The sequence below is a fragment of the Chenopodium quinoa genome, unplaced genomic scaffold (genome assembly GCF_001683475.1).
Source record: "Chenopodium quinoa cultivar QQ74 unplaced genomic scaffold, ASM168347v1, whole genome shotgun sequence".
NCBI classification, from domain to species: domain Eukaryota; kingdom Viridiplantae; phylum Streptophyta; class Magnoliopsida; order Caryophyllales; family Amaranthaceae; genus Chenopodium; species Chenopodium quinoa.
Genome location: NW_018742914.1, coordinates 3,474,356 through 3,490,615, shown reverse-complemented (window position 1 = coordinate 3,490,615; position 16,260 = coordinate 3,474,356). Strand labels below are relative to the sequence as shown.

General features: G+C 36.7%; 2 protein-coding genes across 4 annotated transcripts; one reads left to right on the top strand and one right to left on the bottom strand.

Moving 5' to 3' along the window:
- Positions 1–5,970: 5,970 nt before the first annotated feature.
- On the bottom strand, positions 5,971–10,181 carry LOC110727893 (wall-associated receptor kinase 2-like). Its single transcript, XM_021907474.1, has 3 exons — positions 8,980–10,181; positions 8,184–8,366; positions 5,971–7,360 (listed from the first exon to the last, which is right to left on the bottom strand). Exons 1-3 carry the CDS (start codon positions 9,902–9,904, stop codon positions 6,126–6,128), a joined length of 2,343 nt encoding a protein of 780 aa, XP_021763166.1. The 5' UTR covers positions 9,905–10,181; the 3' UTR covers positions 5,971–6,125.
- Positions 10,182–11,309: 1,128 nt separating this feature from the next.
- On the top strand, positions 11,310–15,827 carry LOC110727892 (WD repeat-containing protein 89 homolog). Of its 3 annotated transcripts, none has more exons than XM_021907471.1 (8): positions 11,310–11,543; positions 11,630–11,837; positions 12,011–12,103; positions 13,632–13,706; positions 13,883–13,993; positions 14,111–14,202; positions 15,117–15,201; positions 15,285–15,827. In XM_021907471.1, exons 1-8 carry the CDS (start codon positions 11,407–11,409, stop codon positions 15,642–15,644), a joined length of 1,161 nt encoding a protein of 386 aa, XP_021763163.1. In that variant the 5' UTR covers positions 11,310–11,406; the 3' UTR covers positions 15,645–15,827. The 3 variants fall into 3 exon arrangements, with proteins under 3 accessions (XP_021763163.1, XP_021763164.1, XP_021763165.1); XM_021907472.1 differs by having other exon boundaries at positions 11,423–11,543; positions 11,635–11,837; XM_021907473.1 differs by having other exon boundaries at positions 11,428–11,543; positions 11,653–11,837.
- Positions 15,828–16,260: the final 433 nt, after the last annotated feature.

The following is a 16,260-nucleotide window of genomic DNA, read 5'->3' as shown; positions in this document are numbered from 1 at the left end:
TTGTACAGGAGGATAAAATCGTATTTTCCTCAAAAATGCTCTTTGATTTTAATTAAAACTCTAAAAAGTCAACAAAAGTCAATTTATCAATGCTAATTGAATTAGGAATGAAAAGAACCCTCTAGAGTAATCTAGAAGACTAAAACCATTCCTAATTCCATTAGGAATGATAAATCATATTAGGCCCTCCCCTAAATCATCGGGCCGTACATAAGGCTCAAACCGGGCCCAGTTTATTAAACTGGCCATAACTTCCTCAATATTCATCGGAATTGGGCTTATAATATATCGTTGGAAAGGTCTTTGCAAGCCCCATCCAACTACACTATTATTGGACCCATATCATGGACCAACTAAACTGGATTGGCTGTTTTATTAAAATAAGTTTTCAAAAACAGAGAGCAGAGAAAAGAAATTAAAACTATCCGCAACACTAAACTTTCAACACTTTCGCTTCATTCGATTATGATTCGACGTGAAAGGTACTCATCACTGGGTTTAGTTTTGGGGAGACACAAATGGGTGTCTACAGAAGCCCCCACTTTGACTGAGTTTGGAGAAACGCAAGTTTCAAAAACAAAAGTCAAAGTAGCGATAGGGACGGAGAATGATTCAGAACATTCTGCGATCCTAAATCACTCTTGTAACGCCGATACCTGCAAAACTAGCGTTAGTTAAACATATAAAAGAGTTATGAAATGCGTATCTTGCACCGTCGAGCACACGTCTCTGAAAGTAACCGATTGTTTTGATGACCTCCTGCAAGCTAGAGAATGCCATCCCTCTTGAAAACTGCTACGCCTGTAACTGCTTCCAATATAGAAGACTGCTTCGCCTGAAACGATCCTCCTCCGCTTTGATAATATTCCACGTCCAAGGATATACCATCGAAGATTGTTTCTCTTGAAACAATCCCCAGTTGTTTGTGACAACTCTCCACAATCTAGGGAACGCCACCTTGCTGTTTCGATGTTCACTCGTCTCTGAACAAAGAGCTTCTTTTTTATATGATCTTCTGAATGATGTGTCCACGTGTCTCTGAATGAAGAGCTTGATAATAGGATGCCCACGCGTCTCTGAGCGAAAGAGCTTGAAAATAGGAGATCTTTGATGATATGTCCACGCGTCTCCGAACAAAAGAGCTTTTGAATGATATGCCCACGCGTCTCCGAACAAAAGAGCTTTTGAATGATATGCCCACACGTCTCTAGAGCAAAAGAGCTTGATGGAAATGTTCACACGTCTCTGAACGAAAGAGCTTGAATAATATGTCCACGCGTCTCTGGAGCAAAGAGCTTTGATGGAGATGTTCACGCGTCTCTGAACAAAAGAGCTTGAATAATATGCCCACGCGTCTCTGGAGCAAAGAGCTTTGATGGAGATGTTCACGCGTCTTTGAACAAAAGAGCTTGAATAATATGCCCACGCGTCTCTGGAGCAAAGAGCTTTTATGATATGTCCACGCGTCTCTGAAGAAAAGAGCTTCGATGATTGAATATTTGTTGCGATAATATTCCGAAGAAAAATTTCCGAAGACCAATGCTTGCCGATCTCTAAAGCTTGCTTGAACTTTGCTTCCGCTGAAACCAGTACGTCGGTGTCTCCGTGATTAGGCACTTTAAGCTAAGTGAGACGATCTTTCATCAGGTCGATCACTTATTGCAATTGTAATCAAACTGACTACTTAATCATGTCAAATTGCTTATAGGGGCTAACTGGCGTACCAAGGAACCCGAAATTGTTGTTCTGTCACTGCTGAAATATCTCTGGTGCCAAGATTTGACTCTGTCGCCAGACACTGTGATCTAGCGCCAAGCGCTGAAAGCTATTGCCAGATGCTAAATGTTTTTGTCCGGCGCTGGAGTAGGGTCTTCCCTGTTCTGCTGCACTTGTATTTATTTTGGACTATAGAACTTTGCCAATTTCTTTAATTATCTTAGGGTTGACCTAAGGTTTAGCATCTCTTGACTCATTGATTCGACACGACTTAAGGCATAAACTTGACTCGCTGTGATTGACTCGAGGTTGACTCGACTCAAACAGTTTGACACATGTGTTAGACTCAAATCAAGGTGATATGACATGTCATGACTCAATGTGTACATGACTCGTGTGTGCATTGTAATGTGATCGTGTGACTCGAAAATGCAAAAGGGAAAAAATTTTCCATCATTTTGTGGAGGGTACCGACTTTCTCCCGAAAAAGAAAGACGCGAAAAAGAATCGAAAGTTTTAAAGGTGCATGTTGAATGAGCTTAGTCAAATGTTGTTTGATACTATCACTCAAGGTGCAAGGATTAATCCATCCTAGGCTATCTCAATTGACTCAATAATGAAAGTATTTGGGTAACTTAGGCACGGAGGCTAAGCACTTCATACTTCGTGATGCGATAACGATTATGATTGATGAGTGATGTTGATATGACAAGGCATGCTTCAGCGTTATGTTAAGATTCCATGACAAAGGGTTCCTAAGGGAAGTATATTTGGTCATGTATGTGTGATGTGTGTGAAAGTGATCCTAAAGCTAGGCCGCAAGGGCTAAGTGTGTGGGAAAATATATTGAAAAGAGTCAAATGGTGGTGACTCTTAGGCTAGGTAAGCTAATGATGTAGGGATCAAGCCCCCAAGTCTAGCTCTACATGAATAGGGATGAGCATAGGAGATCCCTTGATATGATCATGGTGTAAGTGTGTGAATGTGAATATGAATGCATGTTTATTACGGCCGCACCTCGATGTGAGGTTGCCTACGTATCCGTTAGGAATCAGGCCGAACGTAGCTCTAGCCGAACCTCGCAAAAGTGTATGTATACCTCAAAAAGGTCTTTTTAAGAGGTTGTAACGTGGTTAGGCTAAAGGTTTAAAGAAAAAGGGGATAAAGGCTCAAGACCCTAGATAAGCCCCCAAGGTGTGCAACCTCGCTTTTGAATCTTTATATTTTTATGCTTGAGTTTCTACTCTTTTTTAGCTCTCTCTTTTTTTGCTTCAGCATTTATTTTATTTTTGCAAGTGTGGGTAATCCCGATCATGCGGTCTATCACTCACTTTGGCCTTCGTGTTTCTCAGGCACGGTACCGAGCACTCGATAAGAGACGCAATATGAGACGTGTTCTTATCGAAGATATTTTCATATCCAAATCCCGGCCACTTGAGGGCTATTCACCTCTCCCATGGGGTCACTTCGAGCATGATGTACTATTTACTCGACTATATGGAGATGCCTAATGTAGGGAATATTTCAAGCGTTATCCCTAGCTTGAACCCCACTGTGATCATACACTAAAGTATGGTGGCGTCCAAAGGGAAGAAAGATAGAGCAAAAGAGTCGCGAACAAGTTTTAGGAACTTGTAAACCGTTCATAGGGTGAAGGTTACACCCCTTAACGATCCAGGAGATCGTCAATTCTAATAGGTCTTGAACCATGACTGGTAGTTCGGGGATGAAGGTACAAATCCAACCTAAAAGAGATTGAATCTGCCCTAATAATAGGCCTCTACTTTATTCTGATCGTATTCATGTGCGCTTTCTGACTAACATTCAATCAATAGGTTTAGCCCTAAACCTGTTTAATCTACGTTGGTTGAATATTAATGCACAAATAAATCTATTATTGGCGATCACTTGAATTATAATCATATTAACCCTAAACAAGATTATTAATTATCTTATTAATCGTGATTACAAGTACCAAATTCCCTTTAAACATGCATAAAAGGTGTGATCAAGCAATAACAATAATATATATCTAACAACATAATAATAATAATTATAACAATAATCATGATAATAATTATATAAATAATCAATATTAATAAGCATGTTAAAGCATAATAATAGCAAGATCCTAGGCATGATACTAACAAGATTAATAACAAGCCCTAGCATGTCACTAAGCATTAAAAATCAAAGCTTTAGCCCTAACATGATACTAACAATCATAAATATTAGGAAAAACACAAAAGGCATCATATTTTTAATCATACTTGATATTAAAGTTACCCTAGACATGATACTAGGAATTTATTGTTGTCACCCTAAACATCAAATTAAGAAAAACATCCTAACATGATACTAGGAATCATAATAACAACCTAAGCATGGTTTCTACATCATAATATCAATAAAAAAAAAAAAACCATTAAAGTACTTACTTGGATGCCTCGTACCTCTTTCTAATAACAAAATACACGCGTTAGTAACTTCAAGGAAAATAATAATTAAAACAATTAAATCAAATAATTGAAATAGAGATTTGGGACCAAACCCTCAGAAATTAAAACCTTTCACGTCTAGGGCGAAGGCAACTTCGAACTTGGCTAGGTGTATCTAAGTCTTGTGAGTGCGGAATTTTGTATTTGAGAAAAGGCTAGTTTAGAAAAGAGAGAGAATATCAAGAATTTCTTGATGAGAGTTGGTGAGAATTGGTGAATGAAAACGGAGTTTTTAGAAGACTATTTATAGAGAAAATAAGCCAAAAAGATAGAAAATCGAAACAGAATTCTGACGCGCAAAAACGAGGTTAGCGCCATACGCTGACATTAGCGTCAGGCGCTAACGCTAGCGCCAGGCGCCAAGCTTAGCGTCAGGCGCTAATGCTGGCGTTTGGCGCTAATTAAATTATTGACGCGTTTTCTAAAATCAGATAAAAATTAACCGTACAGGAGGATAAAATCGTATTTTCCTCAAAAACATTCTTTTATTCTGATTAAAACTCTAAAAAGTCAACAAAAGTCAATTTATCAATGTTAATTGAATTAGGAATGAAAAGAACCTTCTAGAAGAATCTAGAAGACTAAAACCATTCCTAATTGCATTAGGAATGATAAATCTATATTAGGCCCTCCTCTAGATCATTGGGCCGCATGGGCCCAGTTTAGTAATTTGGCCATAATTTCCTCAATATCCATCGGAATTGGGCTTATAATATACGTTGGAAAGCTCTTTTCAAGCCCTATCCAACTACACTACTATTGGACCCATATCATGGACCAAACAAACTGGATTGGATGTTTTCTTAAAATAGATTTTCAAAAACAGAGAGAAGAGAAAAGAAATTAAAACTATCCGCAACACTAGACTTTCCACACTTTCACTTCATTCGATTATAATTCGACATGAAAGGTACTCATCACCGGGTTTGGTTTTGGGGAGACACAAATGGGTGTCTACATCTAGCCGAGAGAATCGGAGCCTCTCTTACAGAGTCTTAATATATGTTGCGGGGATGCCTAGTGTTCACCATGGCTTTTTGTTAGTTATCCCCATAGACGACGCCGCCTGTTTCTGGAAACAGAATGCTCCTGGGAGTCTTAGAGTATTACAAGGTATATCAAGATGTCCTAAGGCTATTGGCCGAAAGCCTAGGTATCCTTTTAGCTTCGTTTTGCTAGTAAGTCTGAGGGCTCCGCTCGCACGTCGGATGGATCGGCCTGCAGAACAAGGAAGGTTAGCTGTCTCGGGGGTGTGACCTGGGAAAGCCCCTCCAATGCTTAAGTTAGCGAATGTACTTTCTAGAGAGAGAGAGAGTACTTATAGAGAGAAAGTAGAGAGAGAAGAAGAGTGAATTAGGAAAAAGTTACCATCATTAATGATTGGAGGGCTATTTATAGTTGTACTTTCAGGTGGCAGAAATTGTACTTAATTGGACAGATTAGGGTACTTTGCAATGATTAATGATGGGCTAGATCATGGAGGGGTTTTTTTTTTTGTAATTCCATGTATATTAGCATAGAGTATAAATTAAACTCTAATTCCAACTATATTTTGGATCATGATCAAACAATAATAGACTTGACCCAAACATAGAGTATAAATTAAATTCTAATAAGTAAGGATTGTAAAACTTTAATTAATTTACAACAACTATATTCAAGAAAAATAATAATCTAATTAATTTAAGTTCAAGAAATAATTTCACTTTTTTCATTAATAAAATTATATTAGCATTGCAAAAGTTACAATGTAGAATTTTCATAGTTTTAAATGGCATTAAGCATGCTCTTAATTAAGCCTGGGATGCATCATCATCATTCACGACTCCAAACACTAACAAATTTAAATAGGTACACACATCAACAACAGTAAAATATGTATGTAGTTCAAAACTTTGTCGATCATAAGACTCATCTCCCATCATTCAAAGGCATCAATTGCACAACTCCACTTTGGTTGCTCACTGGACCTCCGTCGATGGATTTGTTGCTGCTACTATGATGGTTGGTCACACCTTTGGTTTCGCCGAGCAAATATTCACTCTCATCCCTTGACAGACCGCTATTGTTTGACCATGGATGTAAACCAACTCCTTTGATCCGTTCTAGTTCTCTAGCAACTTCCTTCATTGTAGGGCGATCCTCTCCTTTCAGTTTCAGACACCTCCTAGCAAGATTTGCTACTTCCTTGAGCTGCTCGATTGCATCATCATTCACCATATCATTGTCAAGAATTTCAAACAATCGGTCCTCCTTTAGCTTACGAAGAAAATATACAGCAAGACATCTCTCAGCTTCTGTCTTAGCATAACATATCGCCTTTTCCTTAGTTAATAGCTCTACCAGTACAACACCAAAACTGTAAACATCGCTCTTCTCAGTTAACTCACCGCTTTGCATATACTCAGGATCAAGATAACCACATGTTCCTTGAACCATCGATGCTAACTGCTCCTGGTCTGTTGGCGATAGCTTTGAAGCACCAAAATCAGAGACTTTCGCGGTTTTACTAGCATCTAAAAGTATGTTAGCAGACTTAATGTCCCTGTGAATTATCGGTATACAGATTGTACTATGCAAATATGCCAAGACTTCAGAAACTTCTGTTGCTATCCTTAAGCGAATATCCCATGTAAGAAGCCTTACTTTTCTTTCATCGTGCAAATGATCATACAATGTACCGTTACTTATGTATTCATAAACAAGTAATGGTACCTCTGTCTCCAAGCAACAACCTAAGAGCTTAACCACATTTTTGTTGTTAATTTGAGACAAGGCAACAATTTCATTGATAAATTGCTCGACTTGGCTCGAATCCACTTTAAGAGACCTTTTGATGGCAACTATTTGGTTGGTAAGTGATGTAGCTTTTTTTGTCAAGGTTCCCTTAAAAACTATGCCAAAACCTCCTCTGCCTACGATGCTACTCTCGCTATAGTTATTTGTGGCCTTCTTAAGCTCTTCAACTGTGAACATTTCAACCATATGACCCATTGATACATCTCGTCCTAACAGTTTTTGTTGTAAAATATGACCACCATTTTGATGAAAGAATGCCTCCCTCATTCGTAGTTGTTTATTGTTTCCAAATTGCCAATGGATCAAAATGGCAACTATGAAACATACAATGATACCGCCTCCAATACCTGTATGACAATGACATATCTAGGAATTAGTACAATATGTAATTGAAGATAAAGTGGCCAATTGTTTGTTAATAATCCAGACCTATCTTTCTTGTTTACTTAATCATTTCATTCATCTCTATTACTCTCTCCGTCTCATAATTTGGTACTTATTTCTAACATTTTTTTTTAAAAAAAAAAGGTAATTAAGGAGGATGGTGGAAATAAAGGAATATTCTGATAAAAATATAAAAAGTAGAGTATATTGTATGGGAATAATAAAAGAATAAAGAATGTTGTACTAAGAAAAAAAAAAAGTAAAGGCATGTTCAGTTCAGCTTAATTTCAGTTCAGTTTAGTTCAGTTCAATTCAGCTCCTAATTTCTTTCTCTCATAATTTATTCATTTCATTTCAGTTCAGTTCAGTTCAGTTCAACTAAGTTGAGTAAATGTGAACAGACCCTAAATAATGATTTTTTTTGGATATATGTGTATTTTGTATGAAAAAGATAAAAAAAAAAATAAGCAATGATTATAAATTATTTTTTGAAACAGACACAACATTTTGGGATGCCCAAAAAAGAATACAAGCACGAAATTATGGGACGGAGGGAGTATGTTTTTATGAGTGCCCAATAATTGTTTCTTACATTTTCTTGATTCTTTGTTTACTAACATTATATGTAATTTTACTGTGTATCTCATACATGGGGCCCAAAAAGATAACACAGTAAATCGTTACAAGCATTAAATTGGACAGATAATTAAATCACTTCCCCAATTTTCTCTTAGTAAAGAGAGGCAGAAATTAATTATGATAGGAAGACAACATTCGAGTACGTACCACAAATGATTCTGATTTTCATTGGTATTTCAGCACCCTTCTTATCTGGAATACAAGGATCAACCATTGTGCCATTGCCGCGGCTGTAGCCTCGTGGGCAAGTGCAACTGTAACTACCCATAGTGTTGATGCAAAGTGCTGGTTCTTTACACAAATGACGCCCTTCCGCACATTCATCTATATCTACACGTAGACAAGGCAAATAAAATACAGCATCAGTTTAATTATAAGGGTAGTAAAGTAGTAAACTAACATAAACACATTTTTTATAGCTTACTCTTAAAAAATACGGAGTACTTCATCCGTTTCTATTTAGTTGACGCATTTGATTTAGGCACATATACTAAGGAGAGTGAGAGAGAATGAAAAAGCAAGTGTGGTAGCTTGTAAATGCAAGGTAAAAAAGTTACACCAAAAGGAAATGTCTCAACTACTCCAGAAATTAATAAAATATGAAAATAGTGGGGGTAAGTGGAAGAATAAAAAAAATTGTAAAAAACAAAAGTAGTGGAGAACATTGGAGGAGAGAGAATATGAAATTAATAAAATATAATTTATGTTGGGTTCACCAGGTGATTAAATATTATAAAAGCTTTTCAAATAAAAAAATGGAGCAGATATTTAAAAACGGCCGAAAAAGGAAAATAGAGCAAGTATTTAAAAACGAAGGGAGTAAAAAAAAACTTCCTAAAAAGGAATACGTGTCAACTAAAAAGAAATGGAATAGTGGTAACGGTACATTTATTGTACTCGGAATGTATTTTATTTAAAATTAAATGAACTTGATTATGAGTACCTTGGCAATCATGAAGGTAGGGGTTACCCCTGAATCCGGAGTTGCATTGGCAGCGGTATCCCCACCTGTCTGGCATGTCAATGCAACTACTATTTCCTTTACATATGTGCTGTTGATCCTTTAAGTCTCGCTCAGATTTACAACTTGCATTAGCAATTGACCAATTAAAGACAACAGGAAGCTTTAACTCTTTGAAATACGACATATTTTGGCTAATGAAGTCAATTGGAGAGGGAATTTCGTCACTTGCCACTGGAAATGCGACACTACATGGGTTGAAATCTTGCACAAATGTGTGATTATAATAACTTTTGGCTTTTACCTTGATACTAGATACGCCACTGGGAATAGCAGCCTTGCAACACCCAACCCCGGAACAAGATGTGCTGACTTCTTTTTGCTCATTACACAATGTCATGCACCCCGTTCGAAAAACCTTTTTTTGATTCGAAGTTGTCATTGCACCGGAAAACCATACAAAGGTGTCACAACCAATTGCAAGAAGAGAATTTTCGGTTGTTGAAAGAGGAAACTTATGGATTGTTATCCTCCATGAGGTATTACCCTCTAAACGGCTTTTAAGACCATAGCAAGCATACGAAACATGGCTAAGCACCCGGAATTGACCATCCAAAGTGATGTTCAAGACCTCAATATTATAGCCATGAACTAGTGATGGGGAACTAGTATTGGTGTTATTACAAGTGAGATTATAATAACTTCCAACAAAAGGATTAGTGTAGTAACAATTTTTACCTATACCAAAAGGGTAAGGGACAGAAATGTTACCACACTTTTCGGGACAATTAGGAAGGGCTATATTTGATGCCATACTCGTCGTCATTAGTATTCCGACCATAACAATTACGAACAGAGAATCACACAATAAGCCTAACGAGAAATTTATCATTGTTGGTTTATGCATGTTTTGGTAAGATATTATGAAAAAATAGCAAGAGTGATATAATATATATAATATGGTATTCACATTACATAGATCAAAAATGCTGTATTTAGAAGAGGGGGGGGGGGGGATATTAACAAGTCTACTGTCCTTGCACTCCGTCAACTAAGTCAAGGTCTTCCCTTTAAAGGACCCCCCCCCCCAAAAAAAAAAAAAAAAAAAAAGCAAAAAGTTGACTAATAAAACAGTGAAAATTAATACTACCAATTATAGTATGGGACTCAAATGAAGAACATCTCCCACGTGTCAATTTCATGTTTATTTTCAAGGTCTACTCTTGTCTAGTCATATTTGTACTAGTTAGATTTTTATACTTTTCAAATATATTTTTTGTGGACATCATAACAATAACAGTAGGTAGTATTATGTGCATTTTTATACTTTTCAAATATATTTTTGTGGACATCATAACAATAGGTTGTATTATGTGCATGTACAATAATTAATGCTATTTTTTTTAACACTAAAAACTTGCAAATTAAAGGAACTAGGTTAGTGTCCATGCGATGCACATATTTAACCAAAAAAAATGATAGAGTAAGTGAAATAATACAACCTTTGACCTTTTTTTTTTTAATAATACAACATTTGGATTATACTTAAATATTACAACATTTGGGGTCTCTATTCTAAACAAGACCTAACCGGTTGGTAACCTGTTTTTACAGGTTATCATGACACGTGGCGTTGTTTTATTGGTTTTATCAATTTAATTCATTAATTTTTTATAATAATAAGGTTAATTATTATTATTATTATTATTATTACTATTATTATTATTATTAAAAACCCAACAACCACCACTTCAATTCCCCAACCGCCTAGCCACCTCCTCTCCCACCTCCCCCATACGCAGTGACCACCAGAAGCACCACCCACCGACTAGAATCCCGTCAACCAACACCCCCGTTCACCTTCACCCAACAACCCCTCTTGCCGACAAAAATCATAAATTCTATGGCTCGAATCTTTAAGTATTCTCTTCTTTATTACCCATGTCTATTATTTAGGCAGAATGTCGTCACCTATTTTTACTAAGAAAGTGAATGAAACTCCAAAAACGAAAAAATGCTGAAAAAATTAAATCATAAGTGGCTCTCTAAAAACTCACAGTTTGTTGGATATAATTAATATTCTTAAAAAAAATAAGACTTACCGGGACTTAGGCCTGGACTCATTGACTAAACTCAGCTGAACTGAACTGAGCTGAACTGAACTGAGCTGAACTGAACTGAAGTGAAATGAATATTTTATAAGAGAATGAAATTAGAAGCTGAGCTGAATTGAACTGAGTTAAACTGAACTGAACTGAGCTGAAGAACAGTCCCTTAAGCTAGTTTAATATAATAACGTTAAAAGTTTAAAACTTAAAAGCTTGAACCCTAAATTGAATTAAAAACCAACCCTAGCACAATCAACCGCCACTCCCCGCCATTGTTACAAAGCTCGAAGCAAACACAAAAATGGCAGCAACAGAAATGGAGGTCGAAGAACAACAACAACAACCCAATTCAAATTCAACCTCATTCAAACGATTTGGCCTCAAAAATTCCATCCAAACCAACTTCGGCGATGATTACGTCTTCCAAATCACTTCCAGGTACTCTTTTTTCTGCTCCAAATTTCAATTTAGCTTTTCAATTTGTTCAGAATTCAATTTCATCGTTCAATTTTTGTGATATTAAGGGAAGATTGGTCGGCTATGGCAGTTTCATTGTCGAATAATTTGGTGAAGCTTTACTCGCCAACAACTGGGCAGTATATTGGAGAGTGTCGAGGTCACACTTCTACTATCAATGAAATTGCTTTCGCCGATTCTTCGTCGCCGCATCTCTTGCTTTCGTGCTCGTCTGATGCCACAATTCGAGCTTGGGATACTAGAAATCTTCAGCAGGTAATTTTTGCTTAGAAATTGGTGTTTAAAATAATCCGTCGTTCTTTAATAATTGGAATAATTGGATAAATGTTTAGTATGTGAAATATAGTTGGAGTATTTTCAATGTATATTTTTCAAAAGATTTAACTCTTTGTAATTATGGAGTATTTAAATAATGTGTTTTGTTGCAGGTGTCTTTGATTAATGCCGGTCCATCTCAGGAGGTTTTTAGTTTCTCGTACGGTGGAGTGAATAATCTTCTTGCTGGTGGATGTAAAAGTCAGGCATGTATGGATGTGCTCCTTTTTAAATATTTTATGATGTTGATCATATGTTTTTAATTGTAGCATTTATGTGTTGTCGCGAATTGGTTGTAGTATTATGTAGACCTTTGTGATGGAAGTTGGGTGTTTTGGGCAGCTAACATTGCTTGCTGTGAAATCTAAGCTATGCTGATTCATTGGGTCGTTATTCTTGGAGAATTGTGATTTGCGATGGACTCAGTAAGAAACATAGTATTATCTTGATTGAACACATTATCTTTGGATTGTGAGATGCATTAACAGTTGGATATAATGTTTTTGGAAGGAGTTTTTCAAAAAAAAAATAAAAAAAATGTTTATGGAAGGAGTATATGATCTTCCCATGAAAGTAGTGTGTCCATGAAATGTCGAGATTTATAGAATAATGGGATCAGCTTCTGGATGCTATTGTGTGCAGTATATTAGTATTGTAATTCATGATAAAAATGTTGTGTGCAGCTCTTTGAGTATGGATTTGTACCATTAAGGGATTTCCTGAATCCTGAATATGGTATAATGGTTAAGGGGTAGATATTAATTAGGAGGTGGACTATTGTTAAGGAATTGACTTATGAGGTGAGACTTTTAAGGGGTAATTTCAGCTGAGGTGTAGCCGGTTAATACCAACCCAAACTCCACACCACACCACCATCTTAAAAACATTCCTCGACCACCTCCACCACCAACCGCCACCTCTAATCCTCTATTGACGACCCCAACAGAATGAGAAGAGAAAGAGTGTGACAAAGACTACATACCAGTGAAACCACCTTTGACACACATAATCTGGCTTTAAATGGGGGATTTCGATCAATAAAGTTCTAGATGGAACTGTGATGGTCAAGTTTGACCACCAAAAAGCCATTATAAATTTTTGAACTAATGGTGATGAAAGAAGAACAAGGGCTGCGTGAAAGAATACCAAAAGGCCATAATAAATTTTTGAACTAATGGTGATTAAAGAAGAACAAGGGCTGTGTTTAGTGACAACTCTGACAAGAGAATGACAGATGGTGCGAGAAGAGTGGCGGCGGTGAGAGAATGATGATGATGGTGAGGGTGGTGGTGATGGAGGTATGACTGGGATTTAGGGACACTGATGAGAAAGTCAATGCTTTGAGGATTGAAAAATTACAAGCTAATTGTTACCCCTTGGAGAGAGAGGGAGGGGGGGGGGGGCATGGGTAATGTATTACCCTCTAATTGAGAATCACAAAAACATAACCCATTCCAGGCATATGGTTTAGGCCTATAGAAAGTACCCCTTTAATCATACACAGCCTTTCTTGAAAATACTTTACCAAACACCCTGTTGTAATGACGCATTATAGGAATAATGGGATACATCAAGACTGCTATAGACTCAATGTGTTCAGGTCTGATTTGTAAGTTAACTCCATCACTATAAAAGATTTTGTGACCCTGCTTGCACAATGACCTCTGTTAGCGTCATTACCTGCACTCAACTGATTAGACATCATCTCAACATCTCACTTGTAAATTCATGCAGATACTTATCTGGGATTGGAGGAATAAAAAGCAAGTTGCTTGTTTGGAAGAATCTCACGTGGAAGATGTGACACAAGTAAGTAGATGTATCTCTGTATTTAGTAAATAGTAACTTCTCTTTCTTGTATTCTGTACCCATTTTCTCTTTTACCATCCATTTGTTCATGCCTTCACACCCAAATGGAAAATGAGTATTCATATATTCTTTATCTTTGGACATTGGTTGTTGCTGAGCATATTGATTTTTAACAGGTCCGTTTTGTTCCTGGTACTCAAAACAAGCTTATCTCAGCCTCTGTTGACGGTTTGATGTGCCTATTTGATACTGCTGGAGACATAAATGATGATGACCATCTATATTCTGTAAGTCCAGCCATTATTCTATTTTCTATTCACTCTGCTACAAGCCTAATACAGAACATTTTGGATGTCTAGTTATTTACTCTTGCTGAGATGAGATTTTCTTCTTTATATTTGTAGGTGATGAATGTAGGTACTTCAATTGGAAAAATTGGGTTTTTTGGGCAAGACCATGAAAAGCTTTGGTGTCTGACTCATATTGAAACCTTAAGGTATTATTGACAGGTGATTTGCTTTCCTGGTTATCTATCATCCTTCTGCACCATTGTTTATAGCTCTTTGATCGGCTTCTTAGGGAATAAGAAAGATGATGCTACTCTTAAATACATAAGATGTGTCATTTTTATTTAAAATAAAAAATCTCCCTGAATATAACTCCTCCTTGGTTGTTTTTAGTTGTAATGTTTCATTTGAGAAGAGAAAAACTTTGACTATGAGTTGAAATCTATGTTTAAAAAAAAATAGTCATGTCTGGTTACTTTATTCGTCTCAATGTTTGGTTTTAAAACACTAAAATTTTATTCTAGTAATACGTAAGTAAAGAATACATATATTAATCCTCAAATGTGTGTTGAAAACAAGAAAATACAAGTCATGACATTTTCGTAAATAACACAGTAACTTTTTCATGAATGTGGGCTCCACAGTTGATGGTGATTGGATGAAATTGTTGATATATTTACAAAAATGCTATGTGAAACAAAAAATTGTTTATCACTGAGAATATGAGATTAACTGGGGCAAGCTCGTTGAAAACTGTGTAAATAGTGAAACAGGGATAATTCAAAGAAACGGTAGGAGTATTCCCTGTTTTTAATAATATGAACAGTACAGAATAACATTTTGTGCAATCAAGCCAACATATGGTGTATTGGTAAAGCTTGGGCTGTTTATCTAAGCAATCTTTTACTAGTGAAATCATATACTTCTTGAGGGAATAATGGACAAGGATGTATACGTACATTGTACATGTATCAGTTATAGAAAACTGAATGACTGTATTGCAGTACTGTGGTAGCAATTCAGATATTATCTGAATTCACTCTTGTTGGTTACAATATACATGCCTTCTCTGCTTTATTCTGAAATGTCTTCATATGTGCGTGTAATTTGGCATCAACTGCAGTGTCTGGGACTGGAAAGAGGAAAAGGTTGTAGCTGACTTCCAGGAAGCTCGTTCATTGGCCTCTGAGAGTTGGGTTCAGGATCATGTAATGATGCTTTACTTAATTATACACGTTCTGTTTGATCTAGCCCATATTTATGCCTCTGGGAAATATTGTGATGCCTGCAGGTTGATTATTTTATTGATTGTCATTGCTCATCAGAAGATGATCGCTTATGGGTGATTGGAGGCACAAATTCGGGCACCATTGCCTACTTTCCTGTAAACTACAATGGGCGAGTTATGTCTTCCCCTGAAGCTATTCTCGAGGGTGGCCATGCTGGCATTGTTAGGAGCATCTTGCCTGCCTCTGGCTTGCCCAGACAGTCATCAAACAATGGTATGTTTGGGTGGACAGGTGGCGAGGATGGTCGATTATGTTGTTGGATGTCTGATGCGACTTCTGATTTGAACCGCGCATGGATATCAAGCTCCCTGGCAGTGAAGCCAAGTAAGACTCGCAAAAAAACTAGGCATCAACCCTATTAGTGACTGGTTCAATAGATATGTTTTCTGCTCTTTAGTACGTCTTAATCGTGTTGATGCGCTTCTATATCCCTTCACTCGCCAGTGGTGACCTTTGGTCCACCATGTGTGTTTCATATGGATTGAAACATATTATGTTATCTTAATTCTTTATCTTATTAGGGTTACAATTTTTGTTAAGTGAAATATGTTATCCTCTGTATTTCGATAGTTTCAAAATATAAAAAAAACTCTGCATATGCAGATCAGGCTACTTACAAAATTACATTCATGAAAATACAAGGACTTCTGGAAAATAGATTATGGTTTGAAGAAAGATTGGACTTCATCTGCAGTTACTCCAAATGTATGTCCATTTTCGTGGAAAGTAACAGTGTTCATTTAATCATGAAAGAAAAATGGCATGAACTGCTGGGGCTAATGCTCATTCATATTTTTTTATTATTGACATTAACATTTTAAGATCTAATGACGGTCACTTATTTGTTTAGTGCAACAAAATAACTTCTCCCAAAAAGTCTGAACCCTATTTTTGGTGAAAAGTCGATGATGATGTAAAGTTACTTGTTAGCTACCTCACCAAAGCTAATCTAACAGGTCACGGAGTACTTTTTTGAAG